The following is a 20,159-nucleotide window of genomic DNA, read 5'->3' as shown; positions in this document are numbered from 1 at the left end:
CAAGCCTACTGGGACTAGGGTCGGGGGGCGTTCCTCTGCTGGCGGGGAGGGGGCCCGGGCGAGGAGGGCGGCAGCCGAGAGAGGGGGGCTGCAGCGGGCCCGGGCTGCAGTGACTCCTCCTAGAGGCGGTATGTGCGGAGCGGGAGGGAACCCCTGCCGCCCCCCTCGCCAGCAGCCGCCATCGCCATTGAAACATACAATACGGGAGAGCGGCTGAGGCGGAGCCGAACAGGCAAAGGGGGAGGAAAGGGGAGGGGGGGCAAGGAGAGGAGGAAAAGAGGGGGAGGAAAAAGAGGAAGGCAAGACAAGAAGGAGGAGGCGGCGGCGGCGGGCGCCGGCAGGTGAGGGGAGCGGCGGCGCGGGGGTTCCGGGGGCCGCGGCGAGGCCCTGCTCCTCTCCTTCCCTCTCTCCTCGGCCGCACCACCCACCTCCTCCTCCTCTACCTCTTCCCGGCGCCGCTGCCGTTCTCCGGGAGGGCCCGACCATGGCCGAGGCCGTGAGGGGAAAGGGCGTGAGGGGGGCGGGTGAGGGGCGGCCATAAAGGAAGGGGGGCCGCGAGGCGGCGACGGCGCGCGCGGGGCTGGCCCCGGGTAAGCTGTGTGTGGGGGGAGGGGGCGGTTCTTCCTCGCTCGCTGCGCCAGCTCGGCCCCCGCAGCGCTTCCCGTTCCGGGGCCGCACGGCCGCCGCCGCAGCCGCCCCTCGGCGGGTAGCGGGCGAAGCCTCCGCGGCGGCGGCGCTCGCCGAGGGCGGCGTGAGGGGGCCGTGAGGGGGGAGCGTTTGCGCGGGAAAGCCGGCGGCCACACCCCCACGCGCACACACGCCGCTGCGCCTCGGGGCGCCTGCGCGGCCCGGCTGCTGACCCCGCCCCTCTCCCGTCCATCAGGCGGCTCGCAGCCAATCAACGTGCTATGCGCCCGGCCCGGGCCGCGGCAGCGACCAATCAGCGGGGCGGTGGGCGGGGCGGCGGTGTCCGGGCAGCGGCGGGGCGCGCGCGGGGCGGGGCGGCCCTGAGGGGGTTCGGGGCGGCTCCGCTGTTCCCCGCGCTGTTCCCCGCGCTCGGCAGAGTCCGAGCGCTCCCTGTGGGTCCGTCCCGAGGCCCGGCCTCTCAGCCGCAGGGGTCGCCCGATGTTGTTTGTGAATGTGAGCTGCCTCTGGAGGGACCCCCGGGTTTGGGGAGCCCTGGAAGCTTCTTTCCCTGGGAACGCGCTCTGTGTGGGTGGTTCTGGAGTCCGAGAGACGCCACACCTGCCCCCTGAACGGCACTATGTTTGTGCTTTGGTGCCTTAGCAAAGACAGCGAGCCCCTGCTTCAGGTTTTCTGCGTTATTTTTCACAAATATTTCGTTTGTAAATGAATGTGCAGCCCTAGCTGGATCCAAGGTACGTCTGTGGGTTCCTTGTCAACTCCTAATGTTGTAGTAGATCTTCTGCTGGCGATGAGGGAAGTGCAGCTGTGTGGGTAGTCCTGCACTTCCTTTATTTTAGTCTTTGACTACTGAGCTGGAGTTCTCTCAGTGTTTGGAAGTCAAGGTGCTCCGGGGGCTGGGGCCTCTCTGCTCAGGAGACAGGCTGGGAGAGCTGGGCATGTTCAACCTGGCCGTGACAAGGCTCTGGGGAGACCTTACTGCTGCCCTTCAGTACTTGAATGGGGCACGTGAGAGAGGGAGAGGGACTTTTTACATGGGCAGACTGTGACAGGGCAGGGGGGAATGGTTTAAATCTAAAAAAGGAGAGATTTGTATCAGATGTTATGAAGGAGCTCTTCCCTTAATTCTTCCCTGTGAAGGTGATGAGGTCCTGGCACAGGGTGCCCAGAGAAACTGCAGCTACCCCATCCCTGGAAGTGTCCAAGTCCAGGCTGGATGGGGCTTGGAGCAACCTGGTCCAGTGGAAAGTGGACTCTTAGGTATTCTTCCAGGAGGCAGAAGGAAAATGTCACTGGTTGCCTTGGGCTCTGAAGAAGGCAAAAGTCAACAGAGGAAAGCCCTACTTGTAATCATATTGTGGGGAGCTCCATGAGATGTTGTAGCTACTCAATCCCCCATGGCAACACAGGGATGTTGGAGTCATGGCAGAGTGGGAGTGTGCTGTGACCAATTAAGGAATAGGGAAAATAATTGCTTTAAATTGCCCAAGCCCGAAGTCATGGCAGCCAGATACAGATACAGCCCTTGTAGCTCAGGCACGAGTGGCACAAGTTTATTTTTAAATGGAGGCTGCACTTCGTGAGGAGAAAGGTAGAGATGGTGAATCAGCTAGCAGAGAGGGAGCGAGTGTGGGTAGACTTTTCAGCTGATAAGCTCTTGAGGCTTGGCTGTGTCCTCAGAAGTGAGGAATTAAGACAGCAGTGCTCAACTTGTAGCTCTTTACCTGCTGGTTGCAGTTCAGGTGAGTGTGGCAGGGCTGAGCTCGTGTGCCTCTTCCTGCAAGGAAACCAGATCCCTGTCTGTGGGATTTCTTTGTCCGGGTTCACAGGAGTTTTCTCCGCATGTTTTTTTGTCCAGATCCTGCTGTGACTGTGCCAGAGCTTGGCTTTCTACCAAAAATTATCTCCTGTAGGAGTCAAAACAAGAGCACACTGCTCACACTGCTGTGTTTGTTGCTCCTCAGTGCACCCTGGTCCATGTAAGTTGCAAAGCAGAGACAGTGTTGGCAGAGTTTTGAAACTTCTTGTATTTAAGCTCTCACAGAATTATGCAAACATAACCTGCAGTGCATTTGGAGAATATTTTGGGATTCCAAAAGTTGGCTTGGCAGCAGGGGAGTAAATAATGGCAGAGGGCTTCCTGTGAGAGAGAAGGGGGAAGTAAAGGAGTAGGCAGGGGTGGAAAGTTCAGTGATGGTAACAGAAGGACGAGTGAAAAGTGAGTAATTAAACATAAATTTATATAATGCAACTGCATGGCCCAGAGCAGTGTGGTTAATTGTATACAACTATATTTTGATTTTCTGTCATGGAGATCAAGTGTAACAATGTTATTTTCTGTGGATCTAATCCCTTGACGTCTGCCTTTTTCTATTGATTTTCACTCAACAGGGATTTGATGCTATAGGAACAAATATATGAGAGGTTAGCTTAATACAGTTTTGATACAGGTAGTGTACTCTTTCAGTATGGCTCTCTATAGGGGTTTCAGTGCTGGACTGAACTCTTGGGTGATGCAACTGTCCTGCCAGCATTGCAGGAACCTGTTTGTACCCTACTGCATACGTTTGTTAAGTTCCACTTCAAAAAGAGTTATTGTTGCTCTAAAGAGAAAGCTGTTCCAGAAGCTGGCTCCTCTGATGGCTAGAAGCCTAATTCCCAGTTTAGGATTATTATTTGGATGTCAGTTGTCACAAACTGAAAAGAACACGTTTTAAGGGTTATAATTATTACGAAATTGAAAGTTTATATAGGGTTTCTCACAAATTGCAAATTTCATTAAGGAAGGAAGCTTGTCCGGCCTCCAGTCCCAAGGCAGATCCAGTGCTGCTTGAGTGATTTCTGACATACATCCTCAAATTGTTCTGAAGTTGTCCTGATGGGAAGATTCTGCTGCCTCCCTGTCTGACCAAGTCCAGTGCTGCTCTCTCCCCTCTGCCATACATGTTCTGTAAGAGTCACTGCTGTAGGGAACACTTGCTTTCTCCACTTTCACAGCATGCTCTTGCATCTCTGAAGACCAATATCATACCTCCCCACTTCTTTTCTCCTTCCCTTTGAGCTCTGTTACCACCACTCATGGTTCCAGGCTGGCAGCTGGCAGGGAATTCAGAGTGGGATGATGAGTAATGCCAATTTTGATGTGTCCCTGTCTGATAGGTTTACTGGTTTAATCTTTCCCAACTTTCCTTATCATGCCCACGTAATACATTGCACGCAGAAAGAAAAAATTGTCTGGCTGATACACAAGGGCAGGCCAAGTTTTTACAGCTCCTTGCTGATTTTATACTTTTGATATCATAAATGAAAAGATTATGATAAAATCTGGCAGTATCACCTAGATTCATTTTAATGCTTTTCCAAGTGTCTCCCTCATTGTGTTTCCTTGTTTCGCTGAGGTGAATGAGTGTTGGGAGTGAGGGAACTGTGCCTTCCTTGGCAGAAATACCATCTGTGGCAGACCTGCTCTTTGTTTGCTTCCAAAGAGTAACCAGGCTCATAATTAGGCCCTCAGGGCAGCTATCAAAATGGAGATAAAACCAGTTTTTGTAAATAGAGTTAAAACTTTCCCAAACATTATTTGACTGAGAGTGAGAGCTGGAGGTGTAATTGTGACCACATGCAAGCTTTGGAGTGGAGTGTCAGATTCCAGGGTTTGTTGTGCGTTTATCCCTAATCTTGTGGTTGCCGGAAAAATAAGGAGAAAACAAGGTTTGTTTTCTTTGCTCCTGCTATTGCTACACTGACGGTGCAGTTTGAAAGCAAAGTTATAGCAAATATTCCAATTATCCAGCTTTTAATGAACAATGCCTGCACTTCAACAGGCGTTGAGGGCGGGTTTGAATTTTTTCTTCTGGAGCAGCAGAAACACGTGAAGCTGTTTCTCACCAATCCTGCTGGTTTTCTCTTGCAGCCCTCAGATTTGGAGCAAGGCAAATTGAGAAGCACGAGGCTGCAAGATGTCGGGGCGGAGCGGGAAGAAGAAAATGTCCAAATTGTCGCGCTCGAGCAGGGCCGGGGTGATTTTCCCCGTGGGGAGGATGATGCGCTACCTGAAGAAAGGCACCTACAAGTACCGCATCGGGGTCGGGGCGCCCGTGTACATGGCAGCTGTCATAGAGTACCTCGCAGGTAAACCAAGAACTGCCCCTGGCAGTGCTCCTCACACACAGAGGACAGGGTTAGCCACGGGATGGGATGTGAACATGTGGAGCACTCCTGGAAATCAGGATTTGTTGAAACCTGCTGAAAATGCTGAGGAGGTTGTTTGTTTCCTGGAGAGGCTGAGGGTGGAAATTCTCTCCTTTAGAGGCACCATGCTTGGTCACTAGCTGGAAGTGTTCTTTTTTATTGCTTTGCAGAGTAAGGAGTCACATCTGTGTAGTTTTTGTCCTAGAGAAAAATTATATTAATTAGGTTTTTTGATACACCTGAATGTGAATAATAGGAGAAGAAAAGAAACCAAACCCACCTTGTGCTGCTTCTGTGCTTTTTAACTGACAGAACTGTTTTGCTGGCTGCATTTCTCCTTGCAGGAGAGTATCTAAATATTATGAAATATAAATGTGGGTTTTTTTTTGTTTTTTTTTTAATTTTGAAAACCCTTTTGCTTTGCCTAAGTGTATAAAGAAAGTATTCTGTGGTTAATTCTTCCTGCATGCCCTGAGTTTTCTTTTTCCTGCCTTTCTGAAACTGAACTTTGAGGAAGGCACAGGTGTCCCATGGTATCACCTGGTATCACCACAATCACAACATACTGTGATTCCATACAGAAATATTTCAGAGTGTCCTTTGATCATATCTGCTGAGTTTCTTGTTTAATTATGGAAAATAGCACTTCAGCAAATGGTTAGAATTCCTGGAGCAGAGAGGATTCTGGTTCAGGGTATTGGGGGTTACAGATCAAGACTGAGGTGCATTGGAGAATCTGTGAGGAGTCACAACCTGGATGGAATTAGTTGAGTGAGCTGTGTTTCAGGAGTGTAGTTTATTGCCAAGGTGGCATGAAGTAGCTTGCATGGAACCTGGTTGTCCATGCAACAGATTTTATGTAAACTCTGCTGTCTTTTTTACATGTGAAGCTTGTTCTCACTACCAGACAATAAAAGCATTATTTTCCTTCAAAGGTGTAGAGAAAATCTTAGATCTCACTAATAAATTTCACTAATTTCACAATTTTACTATTAACATTAAATTTATCATGAAGTCTAATAGTACATTATGAAAATGTCCATGTTTGTGGCAGTACATTCCAGGATGAGAATCAATTTTATTTTTTTTTTTTCCTGAGGCTACTTCTGGAGCTGGAGTGACAAAGCATTGCTTGTGTTGAAGAAATCACAATAACTTTTATAACATAATGTGATGCATTGTGACTCTGCTGACTTTCTGTCTGGAGAGAAACACTTCTTTTCTTGTCTTACTCCATAGGGAGATATTTCTTGGATAAACATTTGGAGACGCTTGTTCTGAGCTGTGGCACTTTTTACAAGGTGCTGTAATAAATTGTCAGCAGCACATCTGGTATGTGCAACATTTTAGTGGTGCAGACTGACTTGTGGTCAGCACTGTTTGCCTATTACCTGAACTAGAACAATGTATGTCTTGGCTGTGCTCCTGGATAGTAAGAGCAGTTTAATTTAAATCATTAATCTGATATGAGCAGATTACGTGTGGGCCTACACTTTGCTTTAGAAAATAAGAATGTGTAGTCAACCAGGCAAGAAGATTGCTAGAGGTGTAGGCTGGGAGCCCACATAAATTGTAAAGAATGCTATTTTCAGCTGTTTGGTTCAGCAGAGAACTCCTGTATATATTGTGATGGAATGGAGTAATGTTTCTGGCAAACATCTGTGGTGGATTGTGTTCCTTCCAAACCAAAGTTCTTGTGCTCTATCCAGGGTCTTGTTTGGAAATATTACAAAGGTGGAGAGGTCAGCTAAAAAAAAAAAGAAAACATTGCAGCATCTAGCCCTACTGATCTAGTTATTGCTAATATTACAGGTGAATAAAGTCTTTGGTTTTGGGAAGCCTCTAGAAACAAAATAGGTTTTTCCAAGGTTAGTATATGTCAAACAGCTAAATTTTCTTAACATTATCTGATCTTTCTATTACAAATGTAATACTTTTCTTCTGGATTTGCAGCTGTGAAATGGTGGTTCCTTAGGATGAAAGGCTGCACAGGGGAACTGCTTCAGGCTAAATCTGGGAGGGTGGCAATAAGGGACTGTCACTTTTTACCTGTTTCACAGAAGCAGGTTGGACATATTTTTTTGTTATGTTAAAACATTCAGGAAAACTTTCCTCTAAACCCCTGAGTGCTTCTCTGTGTTTGAGCAGAGATTTGATGCTTTACAAAAGGGGAAGGGTGGTCTCTGCCACCTCAGAGAAATCTGTTCTCTTTGGCCAGCCTCTAACTTTAATAAAATACAGGTTGCTCATGCTCAGCAGGGACTTCTTTGACTTTAACATATAAAATCTCTGAAGACTTGGTCCTCACTGAACACGTTCCAGCCTCTCTCAGCTCCCAAATTGTAACATTGTTGGGAGGCAGTGGTTGTGGAATAAGAATATTGATGTTAGAGACAGGAGCAGGGATAGGTCTGGCTACTGGCAGTAGGCAAATAATTGGTGAGGAGTGTCCAGATATCCTGCTAGGAAGCTGGAGAGCAAGTTGAAAAAATAGGAAATAGGCCAAGGATTGGATGGAGGGGGTGCTGGTCGTGAAGAACCTGGGCAGGAATATTGAGCCTGAATAGAGAGAAAAAGCAGTGACTGTTCAGGAAAGGTGCTGAGATAGAAGTCTTGGTGTGGATTGCCAGGGAAAGGAGATTGGAGCTGTGGGGAAGCAGGTCATGGCTGGGATAGGGGCAAGGTGGATGAGGCTGGAAGGGTCAGACAGAACCACCTGAGTGCCTGCATTCCTCCAGGGCTGGCATGGGCCAGCAGATCTCTGTGAGTGACCAGTCCTGTGTGGTCTGCTGTTGGCCTGTATTTGGACTGCCCCAGAGCACTGAGCCTCGTGGCTGGCATCATCCAGAAGGTGACATACATCTGGAGCATTCTTACTCCCAGTTTATGAAGTTGAGGCTGCTGTTTGGCTTTGGTATGTGTTCTGTGCCACAGAGATACAAGACCCCTGTTTTTTTCCTTTGCAAGCAAGATTGATCATGGCAGCACCTCACTGCCATTGTCACCCCCCAAATATGCACTTTGCCTCATCAACCCCATCATTAAAATGCCAGCAATCACCACAGTGTAGGGGTGGTAGAATCTTAGGAAGAGGTACTTTTACCTCAACTGATCAGCTAATATGAAGATCTCACAGTTCTAAACCTTTCTTTTTTAATCTCTCTGTGCTGTTTTACATTTTAGGCTTGAAAATCATATTGTAAAACTTCAGCTTAATTCCTATCCAGAAGGTTGGGTTTGCTGAGAATTCCACTGGCTTCAGAGTTTAAATTCTCTGAAAAATTGGCCTGAGTCCCATCTGATTGGTGGATTTTGCAACAGACTCATGGTCTGAGTGTGCACAGAGCTGACTGCGGGCACAACCACCCAAAGCAAACATCAACTGCATTATGTCCCACAGGGCATCTTCAAAGTAGGCAGAGAATACAGAAGCTCCTTGATGGGGAAGCACAAGTCATGTCAGGGTGTGCTGGTCAGAGGAACTTGTAGAAGATCTCAATGGAAAGCCATCCTCTCTAAATTAGGGCAGAAGACACCACCAGCAAAGGCTTCCTCCTTCATGGGAGTCACCTGGAATACTCTTCTGTCTGTTGTGCTCATCTGCCATGCAGACAAATCCAGCAGTTTTCCACCTGTAAATGGAGGAGAAGGACCCCATCATCAATAGATTTTTGCAGAGTAAAGGTAGATTTTTATGTTGTAGTGTAACAGGAGCTGACACAATTTCTCCTGAAGATGAGGTGGAAAACAAGACAGCCTGGATGAAATCTTTCCAATTTGCTATCAGTAATTCTCATAGATCTTAGCAGTCCACTTTCCTACAAGCTCAGCTGAACAAAAACCTTTGGCATGGCTCGGATACTTTAGTTCCCAGACATTTCAAATTTGCTGATCCATCAGCTAAAGAAACCTCTTTTTCCCTGTATGTGGCAGGATGACAAGATGTAATTCCATTCAGGTCATAACTTGGTTGCAGCTTGTCTCTGCTGGAAGAGAGTTACGTGCTTCTGAAGATGTCTGGATTTGAAGTTAAACTTCTGATGTGGAGGCACCTTTGTGGATTTTGACTCTTGCAGGAAACAATATTATTTGAGATTTCAATGTAATTCTTAATGCCTGTGCTTAGAGCACAAGATAAAACTAACTCATGGCTGAGAATATCAAGATGCCCAGTTCCAAGAGAACTTGTTATGGTATAGGACCTGTATTCTGTTTTCCTGTATTCTATATTCCTATTCTATAATATCTATTTATATAGGTATTATAGGACCTATATTCTCAGACTTGTCTTTTTACAATTTAGATAAATTCGGTGGTTAAGAAGTTTCTACTTGAAATGTAAAGCAGTTTTTTTAGGGATCTGTTATTGTTAGCAGAACATGTGATAACTGAAGCCTCCAATTTCGATATTGTGTTTTGTAAATGCCATTTTATATTCTTAAGATTATGAGCCCCTGCCTCAACCATTAGAAAAAATAGGAGTAGAAACCTTCACTAGAAGGAGGTAAGGCAATCAGTTACCTATGCAAATGTTTGGCATCCTTTGGTAAGTCATGTGCATATTCCACAATCTGCCATACATCACCTCTGCCTCGGATTCCCTTCTTCCCAGTGTCCTGTGATGGATGGCTGGCATTTGAGTGTTCTGCCTTTTTTGCTCTTAACATTAGGCAGAGGACTAAGAGTGCACCATCAGGATGCTGCTGGCCAAAGGACCCAAACCTGGGGCAGTGGGGTGAGCACACAGGTAGCAGGATGTGCCTGTTGTTGGCACACCTGAAAGAACTTCAGTTCCCACCCAGGTAAGTATGTGTTGGTTTTGGATTTTTTTTTTTTTCCCCAATGCAATTTTCCTCTCCTGTCAGCACACATCTGCAAAACCCACTGGAGGAGCCTGGGTCTCTTTTCTTGCTCTCTGCTGGTCTGCACAATGGATGGGATCTGTTCCTGCTGTCTGCTGCTGTGTTAGCTCTGCTGGCAGAGGTCTGGGAGAGGGTCTGACACTTGCAGCCCCATGGGGGTGAATATAGCTGGACCATGTGAGATCTCTTTTCAGTTTTCTCCTTTGAAATCCAGGACAGACTAGGAAATGCTAGAGCTGAGAGGTTCCTGCCCTAACTTTTACACTTCATTGTGAATATGTATATAAATATTTTTAAAAAGGCTTTTACATTTCCAACATTCAGTTAAATATGTGTGCTGCATAGCAGTGAAAACTGGAAGACAAGTTTGTACTTTTGTTATTCTGAGTGGAATTGAAAGCTTGTATTTTTCCCATGAGCCAGAGCTAAGCCCCATGTTGAAATAGTTTGGATTTTAGCCAGACATTATGTACGTTTCCACTAGATTTTTCATGAAAGTTCTTTTTTTTATAATAGTTACAGTTCTTTATGTAGTTTGTAAAAAGGAGTAGGGTGTCATTAAGACATCAATAAATTATCAACAGGACACTGATTGGCTGTAATTTTCATATTCCTGTTACTAACAAACATAAGCCCAGAAGACAAGGACACTGTATATTTTTAAAATTAAAAAAAGTGTGGATATTATTTTTAGGAGTAATTGGAGGGAAAAAAATTCCGTTCCACTTCCTTCTCAGTGTTCAGTAGAAACAGTAGAGTTCTTACATGAGAGATAACTTCTGAGTAGAGGTCAAACTATGTAAGCTAATGAATGATACTGATTGGTACAGTCCAAATAAACTTAAGGAGATGTGTCTGTATTTCTGCAATAATTAGGAAAAGCTCAGTGACTTTGGTTACAGTATAAATGTTACTGTTTCTCTAACTGGTAGTTAGACCAACTACCTTTGAAGTGACCTCCTATTCCCAGAGATGGATAAGGACCCTTCTATCAATATTTCATGTATTGAAGCTCTCACGTTGTTTCTGCTTGCATCTGGATCAAACTTTTCATATCTTGTTCTGACATGAAGCTTCGCACAGATTTTTCAATGCCCTTTAATGCAGAATTCCAGCAGTGCCTGGCTAGTGTATTGGCTTTCCAAGTATTTCTTCAAATGCACCTCAGTCTTCATCTTCCCTGGTCCTGAGAATCCTTGCTGTTTGCCAGAGCTGTCTGTTCCAGGTTGGGGCTTTCACTGCATGCTTGACTGTTCTGTTTTCACAGGGCTGCTGATAAATTCTGGACTACTGATGTACATTTTTAGGGGTTTTTTGCCTTTTTGAAAGAGAATTCTGACTTGCGACTCTTAAATTATGTGAACCGAGCTTAGTATATTTTCTCCTTTAGAGAATTAGGAAGGACAAATTAATTTATCTAAATTTAGAGATATATTGAGTGGGGTTTGGTTTCTGCCTTTCTCTAGTGAGAAGTGAGTCCCTTTAAATCTGGAAACATCCCTGAAAAGGTAAATGGGTATTAAGAAGCAGTGTAAAATGTGTATGCAGCATGTACCTAAGCTGCATTTTTGTTACTGGTTTTTATCTTGATGTGTTACAGCTGAAATCCTGGAGTTGGCAGGAAATGCGGCGCGGGACAACAAGAAAGGAAGGATTGCCCCCAGACACATCCTCCTGGCAGTTGCAAATGATGAGGAGCTGAATCAGGTGCCTGTTTACATTTTGGTGCAGGCTGTGTGCTGTGGCTTGAGTGAAGGTGCTACCAGGCTAGGCTAGAAACAGATTAGTCTGAGTCATGAGATGGCAGTTTTCGGAGCAGAAGATTGTGCCCTCTTAAAAAAAAGCAAACAAAAATTAAGGTTATTACATACCTCATCTTAAATCTTACGGACATAAACTTTGGTTCTTCTTAGCCCATGAGTCCTGTTGAAACAAGTAGTTTTGATGCTTCACTTTTTCCTCAGGGACATTCAATACTTAAAGAAAATGTTCAAGACCATTTCCCAAAAGCTGTAGAAATGTGTTTTCTGTTATATTGGCTGTGAGGCCCATGCTGGGTAGGGATCTGGCTGCCTCTCTGCTATTGCTGCCTCCCTGACTGTTTGCCCAAACTGTGGTTTTCAGCACCCTGACTCCTGGGATCACTTGTGGGATCACTTCTGCTAAACTTGTTGAGTGAGGACAGAGATCACAGCATGGGCTGCAGATTGTACTATTCAGGGCTGCTGAAAAGGTTCAGTCAGGATCAGAGCATCTCCTCTGTATGAAGATGGATGATGTCATTCACACTTTGAATACTCCTGCACTTAATATGACTGCTTTAAATAATGAAAATGTGGTGTCCATGAAGTAATGTGGCTCTGTTTCCAGACAAGTGGAGTAAAAATTCAAAACAGGCCAGAAGAGAAAGTATGCTAACACTACCAGCCCTTTCCCAGCTCTGTGTTTCTGGTCAGTGACCTGTGAACTGGGATCTAGATCCAGTGTTGTCTCTTAGGGATTAGGCAGATTTTGTCCTCTACATGGTATCACACCCCATTCCTGTTGTTAGCCTCTGCAAAACAGGTCCTTGGAGCTTTTCCTTGCTTTCACTGCATCTGTTTTCCTGCCAAAGAGATCTGCATCCAGTCCTCCTCTGAACAGGGCTGTGGTGGAGTCTTTTTTTTAAGTAGCCCACAGACACTTTTCTTTTACCCTTATTCACTGCTTGTGAATCACCAAGGACAGGTTTGCACTAAGACAGGTACTGGAAGGGGGTGGAATGATTGTGCAGCAACAAAATTCTCCAGGATGTGCTGTCTGACTTTGCTGTCACCTGCCAAGTTCCTTGTTATTGTGGATTTTCTCCCTAATTGTTTTTGGTGGTGCAGGCTAAGAGGATCTGTAATATGCTTCCGTGCACTGCTTCTCCTTGCAGTTGCTCAAAGGTGTGACTATTGCAAGTGGAGGAGTCCTGCCCAGAATTCAGCCTGAGCTTCTAGCCAAGAAACGGGGTGCCAAAGGCAAATCTGAGACCATCCTTTCCCCTGCTCCTGAGAAGAAGGGGAGGAAATCCATGGTGAACAAAAAGAGTGGGAAGAAGGCAAAGTCTACCAAGGCCCGGACGTCCAAAAAGGTAAGCACTGGGCAGGTACAGATTCTGTCACCCTCTGCAATACTTCCTTGATAATTGTGTAGAAGCTCTTACCTCCACACTACCTCTGTGGCAGTGAACTCTTTTAAAATAAAGGAAGCTATGTTCTGAAACATTTTCTACCAGAGAGATGTCATTCCTTCAGCCTTGCACAGTTACTGGGTTGCTGGTAAAGATTTTTCACTGCCAAGAGAATTTGTCCCAACATGGAATGTCAATGTCATTGTGACAAGCTCATTGTTTCATGTGTTCTTAGCTGTGTTGTTGTTAGTGATTTTTAGAAGAAGAATAATCAGTCAGAACTTGACCACTGCACCCTCCCTTAGGGTTGCCCATCTTCCTATCACTGTCCAAAATGGTTTAATTTGGTAAAGCAGTAACCCAGATCAGTGCTCTTGGTTTGTTGTTCCAGAACATGCACCTTGAAACACTGCTGAGCTTTTCATTAGGTAGGGTTAAATGATATTGAGTTTTAACTTAAACTTTTAAAACTTGGATTAAGCCTATTTTTCAAAGTTTTAATACAGTTCCATAGCTGATAATATGCAGAAACAGACTTTAAAAAGAAAACAGAATTGCTTAATGGGATGTTTAATTGGATACCTCTGTGCATGGATGTCAGCTACCACCTTACTTTGAATTGTGCACATGCAGAGTTTGGACTTGTTAGGAGGTGGTAGCTCCTTCACATACCTTAAAGCAAATATTGAGAGATGTGAGGAGATCCTTTTTTAGCCCTCTAGGACTGATAGCTTTTCTGCTCCTGAAAGTAAGCTATAAGAAGGCTTTATCACTTAATAACTGAGACTTAAACGTTTGTTTTTCAGACCAGAAGGTTGTTTTTTCTTCAAATTGGAGCATTTGACTGGGTTACTAAGTGACAAAGTTTGATTCTGCTCTGTTAACAACAAAAATAAACTAACACATGCCCACCCATATAAATACAACCTTAATTGTCAGTAAATCTACAGATGGGTGTGGGTGCTCTGCCTCTGAATGTGACTACAAAAGTATGTAATGCCTCAGATGAACCACTGATTTATCATTATATAAACAGTGCAGACCTCTGTTGTTATATAATCTTAGGGGATTACAAGGCTATGAGTAACATACTGATCTGAGAAGATAAGATTTGTAATAAGTTAAATCTCTTCATTATTGAATAGTGCTAGATGGTGATTATTTTGTTTCCTTTAAGAAGTCTTGCTTTTTTATTCTCTTATCAAATAGAGCAAACAAAAGGACAATGAAAAAGAAGGAGCTTCAAATTCAACAACTGAAGATGGACCTGGGGATGGTTTCACTATCTTGTCCTCTAAGAGCCTTGTGCCAGGACAAAAGGTAATAAAGAACAATAACAGACTGGAGGCTTAGCATGAGGGGAAGAATGCTTTTCTCTTCAGCCAAAGCATTTCCAAAATCAGCCTTTTTTTTCCTTTAAATTATGATGTCAGAACATTAGTTTTCTAGTAATAGCTTCCTCTGGAGCAAGCTCCCAAGTTGTGGGCATATCCCCAGATAATCTGAGTGGTGTGCAAATTAATTAATTAAAAGCTAAAAGTCAGAATCACACATACTGAAGAGAATAAAATATCTGGTCTCTGAAAGGCTGAATCCAGTCTTCTTTCACTTCAGCTTTTTGGTATGAAAATGATTTTGCACTTGGATTACTATTTATTTGTTCCTCCCCCTCATTATTATTTTTCAGCTTTCTCTGACACAGAGTGACATCAGCCATATTGGCTCCATGAAAGTAGAAGGCATCGTTCACCCTACAACTGCTGAAATAGACCTCAAGGAGGAAATAGGTGAGGCTCTGTACATGGAGAAAAAATCATCTAGAGCTGGAACAGTAGCTGGTCTACTGGCTGCCTGCTGAGATCCCACCCTGTTTCATCTGAATCTAGCCCAGGCCTTAAATATCACTTACAGCTTCTGAAAATCAGGCTGAATCTGACTAGGTATAGCAGGCTAATCACTAATTTCTTTGCTTTTAATCACAAGCAAAACACAGATAATTTGTTGAAGCACATGAGCAGCAAAGGTGTAAATAATTAGTATTGAGGTGTTTACTGGCTTATTTTTACATTTGCATCTGAAAATTGTGTTGCAAAATTATATATTATTAACATTTCTAACTATGACTTTCATTGAAGGATAATTTAGAAATGCTCATGTACAAAGCCTTATACTGCTTATGCAAAATAAGGAAATACTGTTATTACAAATATGGAAATTTAAGCAGGAGGGAGGTAAAAAGCTACTCAGCCAGTCACATAGGGGGCACAGAATCTAGTAGCAAGCTTTTGGATCATTGTTTTTGAGTCATCAAGACTTTTACTGACATCCCAACTGTATTTGTTTCAGTAAGTAGTGGGCTTTGTATGTTGGGTTCATTTTGGAGGCTGAAAACCTGAGTCCTGCAAATCCCACTGCACGCTATTTTAGCGTGAATCAGAGTAAACAGCATTCTTACAGATATTTATATTAAAGTAATTTCCAGTAACAGCATACAAGACTCTTCAAAACCATAAAAAGTAAACTTTATCTGTGTCTAGGCACATAAAAATCAGGTGCTGCTGATAGAGGGAGGCAGGATGGTGTGTGTACAGTGTTCTTTTAAATAATGTAGACTTGTTTTTCCAAGCTGATACTCTGAAGTCAAGGCCTTTTGCTCTGTGTCCTTGCAGGCAAGGCACTGGAAAAGGCTGGAGGCAAAGAGTTCTTGGAAACAGTGAAAGAGCTTCGCAAATCTCAAGGACCTTTGGAAGTTGCTGAAGGTAAGAAGCATCCTCTGCTCTCTTTTGGACATGTCTCATTTTATATGTTCTTTTCTCTGGACATTCTGATCTGTTCCTGTTGTTGTGTGTCTTTACTTATGTGATGTGTTTCCTCAAAGCTGTTGCTGATATGGGCAGCCTACTGAGATGGAAAAAAAGGAAGAATAGGATACCTGTGTGCTGTACACATTGTGTCTTTAGACTGATCAATTTGTCTTAGGCAGTTTCTGAGTATGGGAGTCTGAAAGTTAAAGAAATCTTGTGCCACCTTTCCCTGTTTTTACTGCAACCTTAGTGAGAATCAGAAACAGCTCTCAGCCTAACACGAGGCATAGGCAAAATTAGTGATACTTAATAAATTATTCTCCTTTATGCATATTTGATAAACATATGTAACCCACATAATTATCTTACTTTGAGCACAGATGAAGATGTGATACAATCTGCAGAACTGGCACGCTTTTTGGAAGAGCAACTGCTCAGGCACTGCAGCTGCTTTATTAGAGGAGCTCCCTTCAAGGTTTAACACATTTGTAGCAGGGAATAGTCTGTGACCTGAGATTGTGCTTCCTTTGTGGACAGATTAAACCAATTGAAGGTGTCTGGAAGACAGATGGAGAAAAGCTACAATATGCCTTATTTGGCTTAGTATCTCTATACCCCAAAAAAAAAAAAAAAAGTTTTAAATAGTCTAGTTTGGGAAAATTCCTAATTGAGAAGCCTATTTTTATCATTTGAAATGACAGAGAAATTTTTATACAAGATAATTTGCTTCACTTTCGTATCAAATCAAATTTATATGTTGTAAAAACAAAGTAAACTACTTTTCTGTGTCAACATCACTACCTAACTAAAAGATAGACTCCTTTTATATTATTAAGACACCTGGTTAAAATTTAAGTAGCACAGAATTCCTCCATGCTTGCAACAAAATTCCTCTGTGATGGAGAACAGTGAATACATCCAGGATTTTCATCCTTGGGCTAATTCCATCCTGCACAGTGGATTTCAGAATGTTTAACCTGAGATTACCAAGACACCCAGATTTTCCACTGTACTGATCGTGGCAATTGCAACAAAAGCAAACTGATGCCATGCTGTAAGCTCTGCAGGTCCTGTAGAAATATTACACTTTCTGAAAAATTAATCTGAAATTCCTAAATAGACATAACTGGTGGGGACTTCCAACAAACAACTTTGATTTTCATGTTCCTTTCTGAAATTATCCAGCTGTGAAGTGGATCTACATATTACTCCCCAGCTCTCTGGAGTTGTAAAGATGATGATGATGATGATGCAGGATATTTGTGCAAAGCACTCAGTGACAGCTCTGCAGAAATGTCTGTGGGGATTACTGATACTGTGTTTAGGGCGAGGTTTTTGTACTTTGCATAAAACAAACCCAGAGGCCGTGCTGAATGAGAGAGCTAAAAACCATTATTGAATAGCTGTGTGCTAACCAAACGAGCCCTGGGTTCTTTGGTCTCCAAAGAAATAACAATTGATCACAAAAGGAATGATGAGACAGGTTATTATTGCAAGTAAGCCATTGTGGTGTATTTTAATCCCAATGTATTTCTGTGGAGAGGTGAGGTAATTAAGAAGGTACTTTGGGTTGAGAGGTCGTTGCAGGGCAGTTTCTGTTCCAAACTAAATGTTATATTTTCATTTGTGTTAGCTGCACTCACTCAGTCTAGCGGCCTAGCAGCAAAGTTTGTCATCCACTGTCACATCCCACAGTGGGGCTCGGACAAGTGTGAAGAGCAGCTCGAGGAGACTGTCAAGAATTGCTTAACAGCTGCAGAAGACAAGAAGTTGAAGTCTGTGGCTTTCCCCCCATTTCCCAGCGGCAGGTAGGTCTCCCTGTGTCAGGTAGCAGAGGTGGAATTGGCTGTCAGAGCTGCTGACAGAGAGGTGCCCTGTGCTCTGTGACCCTGCCTGTGCTGCTGCCATCTGACACACAGCTGCTCCAGAGGAATCCAGCCTGAAGTGCAGTGTTTGCATGAAACTGCCAGAGAGCCTTTGTAAAGAGAAATTAGCCAAGCCACAGGAGAGCTGAGTGGGCTTGCTGTGTTTTCTATTGCTAGGCAGTCATTTTCATTCCTCTGCACCACCTCGGGTTTTGTGTCCCTTCATTTTGCTGTGGGGAGTCTTATTAAACCTGCATTTGTACTAATAAGATTATAGCAGCATAATGCTGAAGGCAGGTAACAGTGATGCCACCTGAGCTACTGGATGTGGGGTGTTCACTTAAGCCTTCCTGATAATAGATATGGAAAAGACTTGTCACACAAAACCTTGAGAAAAAGGTTTTCTTCTGAAAATGTAGATCTGCTTTCAAAAGGGAAACCTATTAAAGCAAGTGTGAAGCCACACATTTCTTTCTTAATAACTAGCAAGTAGAATGTGTTTGACTTAGAAATCTGAAGTATTTTTCTTTTTTTCTTTCAAATTTATTTCCAAATCAACAGTTTGTTGGTCTCTGATGACTAGATCTTACTGCTAACTGCATTAGTTACTTTGTGTTAGAATTCATGTGCTTACATTTATTTTGAAATGTAGCTACTGATTTTTGTAGTAGTGCCCAAAGAGTAGAGTACATAGTACATTCCTGTTGTGTTGACCTGACAGTGAATGAAATGAAAGTAAAACTGCATTTGATCAGTGAAATCGCCACACATCACTGAATACACAGAAGGTTAAAATGCCATTTTTACACAGTTACTCTTCAAAGCAAAAATATTTTTATGGATCAGGACAAAAGATTAAATAGAGAGGCAGTCATTTTAGTAATTTTTTTAATATACAGATATTTTTGTTTATGGTTTTTAGTGGGAGCAAAATGTGATACATTTTTTTTAACAGTCTTTAGTGTGAAAATTAACTATAGCTTTTGATACCAATAGAAATAGCTTCTAGACTTCATGTCTTCTAAGAGCTTAGAATTAGAATAATCCATTATTGGACCATTAGTCTTAGTGCAGATCCTGCTGCTGCTTTGTTCCATTTCACTCTGCTTCTTTTACAATTATTCCTCCTAAGAGAAATGGAGTCTTACCAGATGCTGTGGTTTACATTTCATCTATCAAGGGACCTCAAAGTTGCCTGAAAAAAGGCAATTTTTCAAATAGAACTTCCTGGTTTTGCTGTCATTTTACTCTACCTACGTGTCTGCATCTGAAATGGTGGTTTTGTGGGTAGATAAAGAATTATGCTATATCAGTTATGTGAATTCTAGTTTTCCTCTGTCCCGTCTTAGGGACTATTCACAGTAACTGATGTAACATCGGGATACTTCAGTTGTGCCAGATCTTTTTGATGGTTTTCAATATAAATATCATTGTAGGTTAGAGAATATTACCATCAAGAGGAGTGAATGAATGCATCTCGATCTTAATACGACTTGGAGTCATAATTTCAATTATTTTCACAGGAATCCCAAGCAAAGTATTTTAATGACAGAGCAAGGAAGTCAGCTAAGTAGGTGATGTTTTTCTAAAAAGAATAATCATCCTTTAAATTTTTAGCCTGCCCAGCATGGCATGGAAAAATTTAATTCTAAGGGCAACACTAAAAAAAATTAATAATGATAAATAAAAAATAAAAACAAATTTTAAAATTGTAAACAAAAAAATTTGGTCCTAAGAAGTAGAAGCAGATGGAAACAGAAGCTGTGCCAGCAAGGAAACTTAATTTAGCAGCAGGTGAATATTGCTATGAAATCCTTGGGGTCTGCCAAACTGCAAGTAGAACTATCTTAGCAGCCTGTGGCTGGAACAGCCCTGGCTGGCTTCTCCCAGCATCCCTGCCCAACACTCACCTGCTCTCTTTTCTTCCCTGACCACACAGAAACTGCTTCCCAAAACAGACGGCAGCCCAGGTGATCCTCAGAGCGATTTCCACCCATTTTGATGGCACCAGCTCTTCCTCCTTGAAGAACATTTACTTTCTGCTCTTCGACAGTGAAAGCATTGGCATCTACGTGCAAGAAATGGCCAAGCTAGACACAAAGTAGCAACGGCAGCCAAATGAAACTTTATTTTTCAACAAACTTGAGTAGCATTAAAAGCATTAGAGGTGGGTTTTATTTTTTCAATGTGACGATGAGGGGGAGTGGTAGTAGTGTGACGTGTTGTGACTTGATGGAGAGCTGTGATTAGAGATGAGAGGGGTTTAGTCTGATTTCTTCAAGCCATTTTTATCACCTTAAGCAGTTGAGTTATCATCTGGCTTCAGGAGTTTAGTGTCCTTTGTTACTTTAGTTTAGAAGTTTTTAAAGAGTAACCTCATTTTAGATTTGTAGTGATGATTTCTTCACACACACACACATGCCACTTTCAAGAAAGCTCTTACAAATGTTCTGCTCCTTTTTCCCCTCCATTGAGGGTAGATGGTAAACTTCTGCCTTCAGCCCACAGAGAGGTGCAAAGGGTTTTAGAAGTGATGCATGAGGAGCTTCTGTTTTGCTTTTAGCTCACAATAACTTCTGTAATTACTGACAATATTTCATGGTGATTTTGTTTGTTTTATAAGAAAAAAAGAAAAAGA

The 20,159-nt window shown here is 43.2% G+C and overlaps 1 protein-coding gene and 1 long non-coding RNA gene across 6 annotated transcripts in view; one reads left to right on the top strand and one right to left on the bottom strand.

Annotated features, from left to right (window-relative positions):
* Window positions 1–570, bottom strand: part of LOC146766990 (uncharacterized) — a 17,322-nt gene extending 16,752 nt beyond the window's left edge. Inside the window, exon 1 of the long non-coding RNA XR_014956380.1 lies at window positions 429–570. This is a non-coding gene — a long non-coding RNA (uncharacterized LOC146766990). The remainder of the gene's footprint in view (window positions 1–428) is intronic.
* On the top strand, window positions 43–20,159 carry MACROH2A2 (macroH2A.2 histone). 5 transcript variants are annotated; one of them, XM_085583804.1, is made up of 11 exons: window positions 302–1,379; window positions 2,504–2,624; window positions 3,429–3,595; window positions 4,559–4,776; window positions 11,299–11,405; window positions 12,616–12,813; window positions 14,062–14,172; window positions 14,540–14,639; window positions 15,522–15,611; window positions 17,290–17,464; window positions 19,461–20,159. In XM_085583804.1, exons 4-11 carry the CDS (start codon window positions 4,605–4,607, stop codon window positions 19,624–19,626), a joined length of 1,119 nt encoding a protein of 372 aa, XP_085439930.1. In that variant the 5' UTR covers window positions 302–1,379; window positions 2,504–2,624; window positions 3,429–3,595; window positions 4,559–4,604; the 3' UTR covers window positions 19,627–20,159. The 5 variants fall into 5 exon arrangements, with proteins under 5 accessions (XP_085439928.1, XP_085439930.1, XP_085439929.1 ...); XM_085583803.1 differs by lacking the exon at window positions 3,429–3,595; XM_085583802.1 differs by lacking the exons at window positions 302–1,379; window positions 2,504–2,624; window positions 3,429–3,595 and adding an exon at window positions 43–128.

Source organism: Lonchura striata, chromosome 6 (assembly GCF_050655825.1).
Source record: "Lonchura striata isolate lonStrDom1 chromosome 6, ASM5065582v1, whole genome shotgun sequence".
Classification (NCBI taxonomy): domain Eukaryota; kingdom Metazoa; phylum Chordata; class Aves; order Passeriformes; family Estrildidae; genus Lonchura; species Lonchura striata.
Note: the sequence above shows the minus strand (reverse complement) of the source record. Positions and strands in the feature narration are given on the sequence as shown.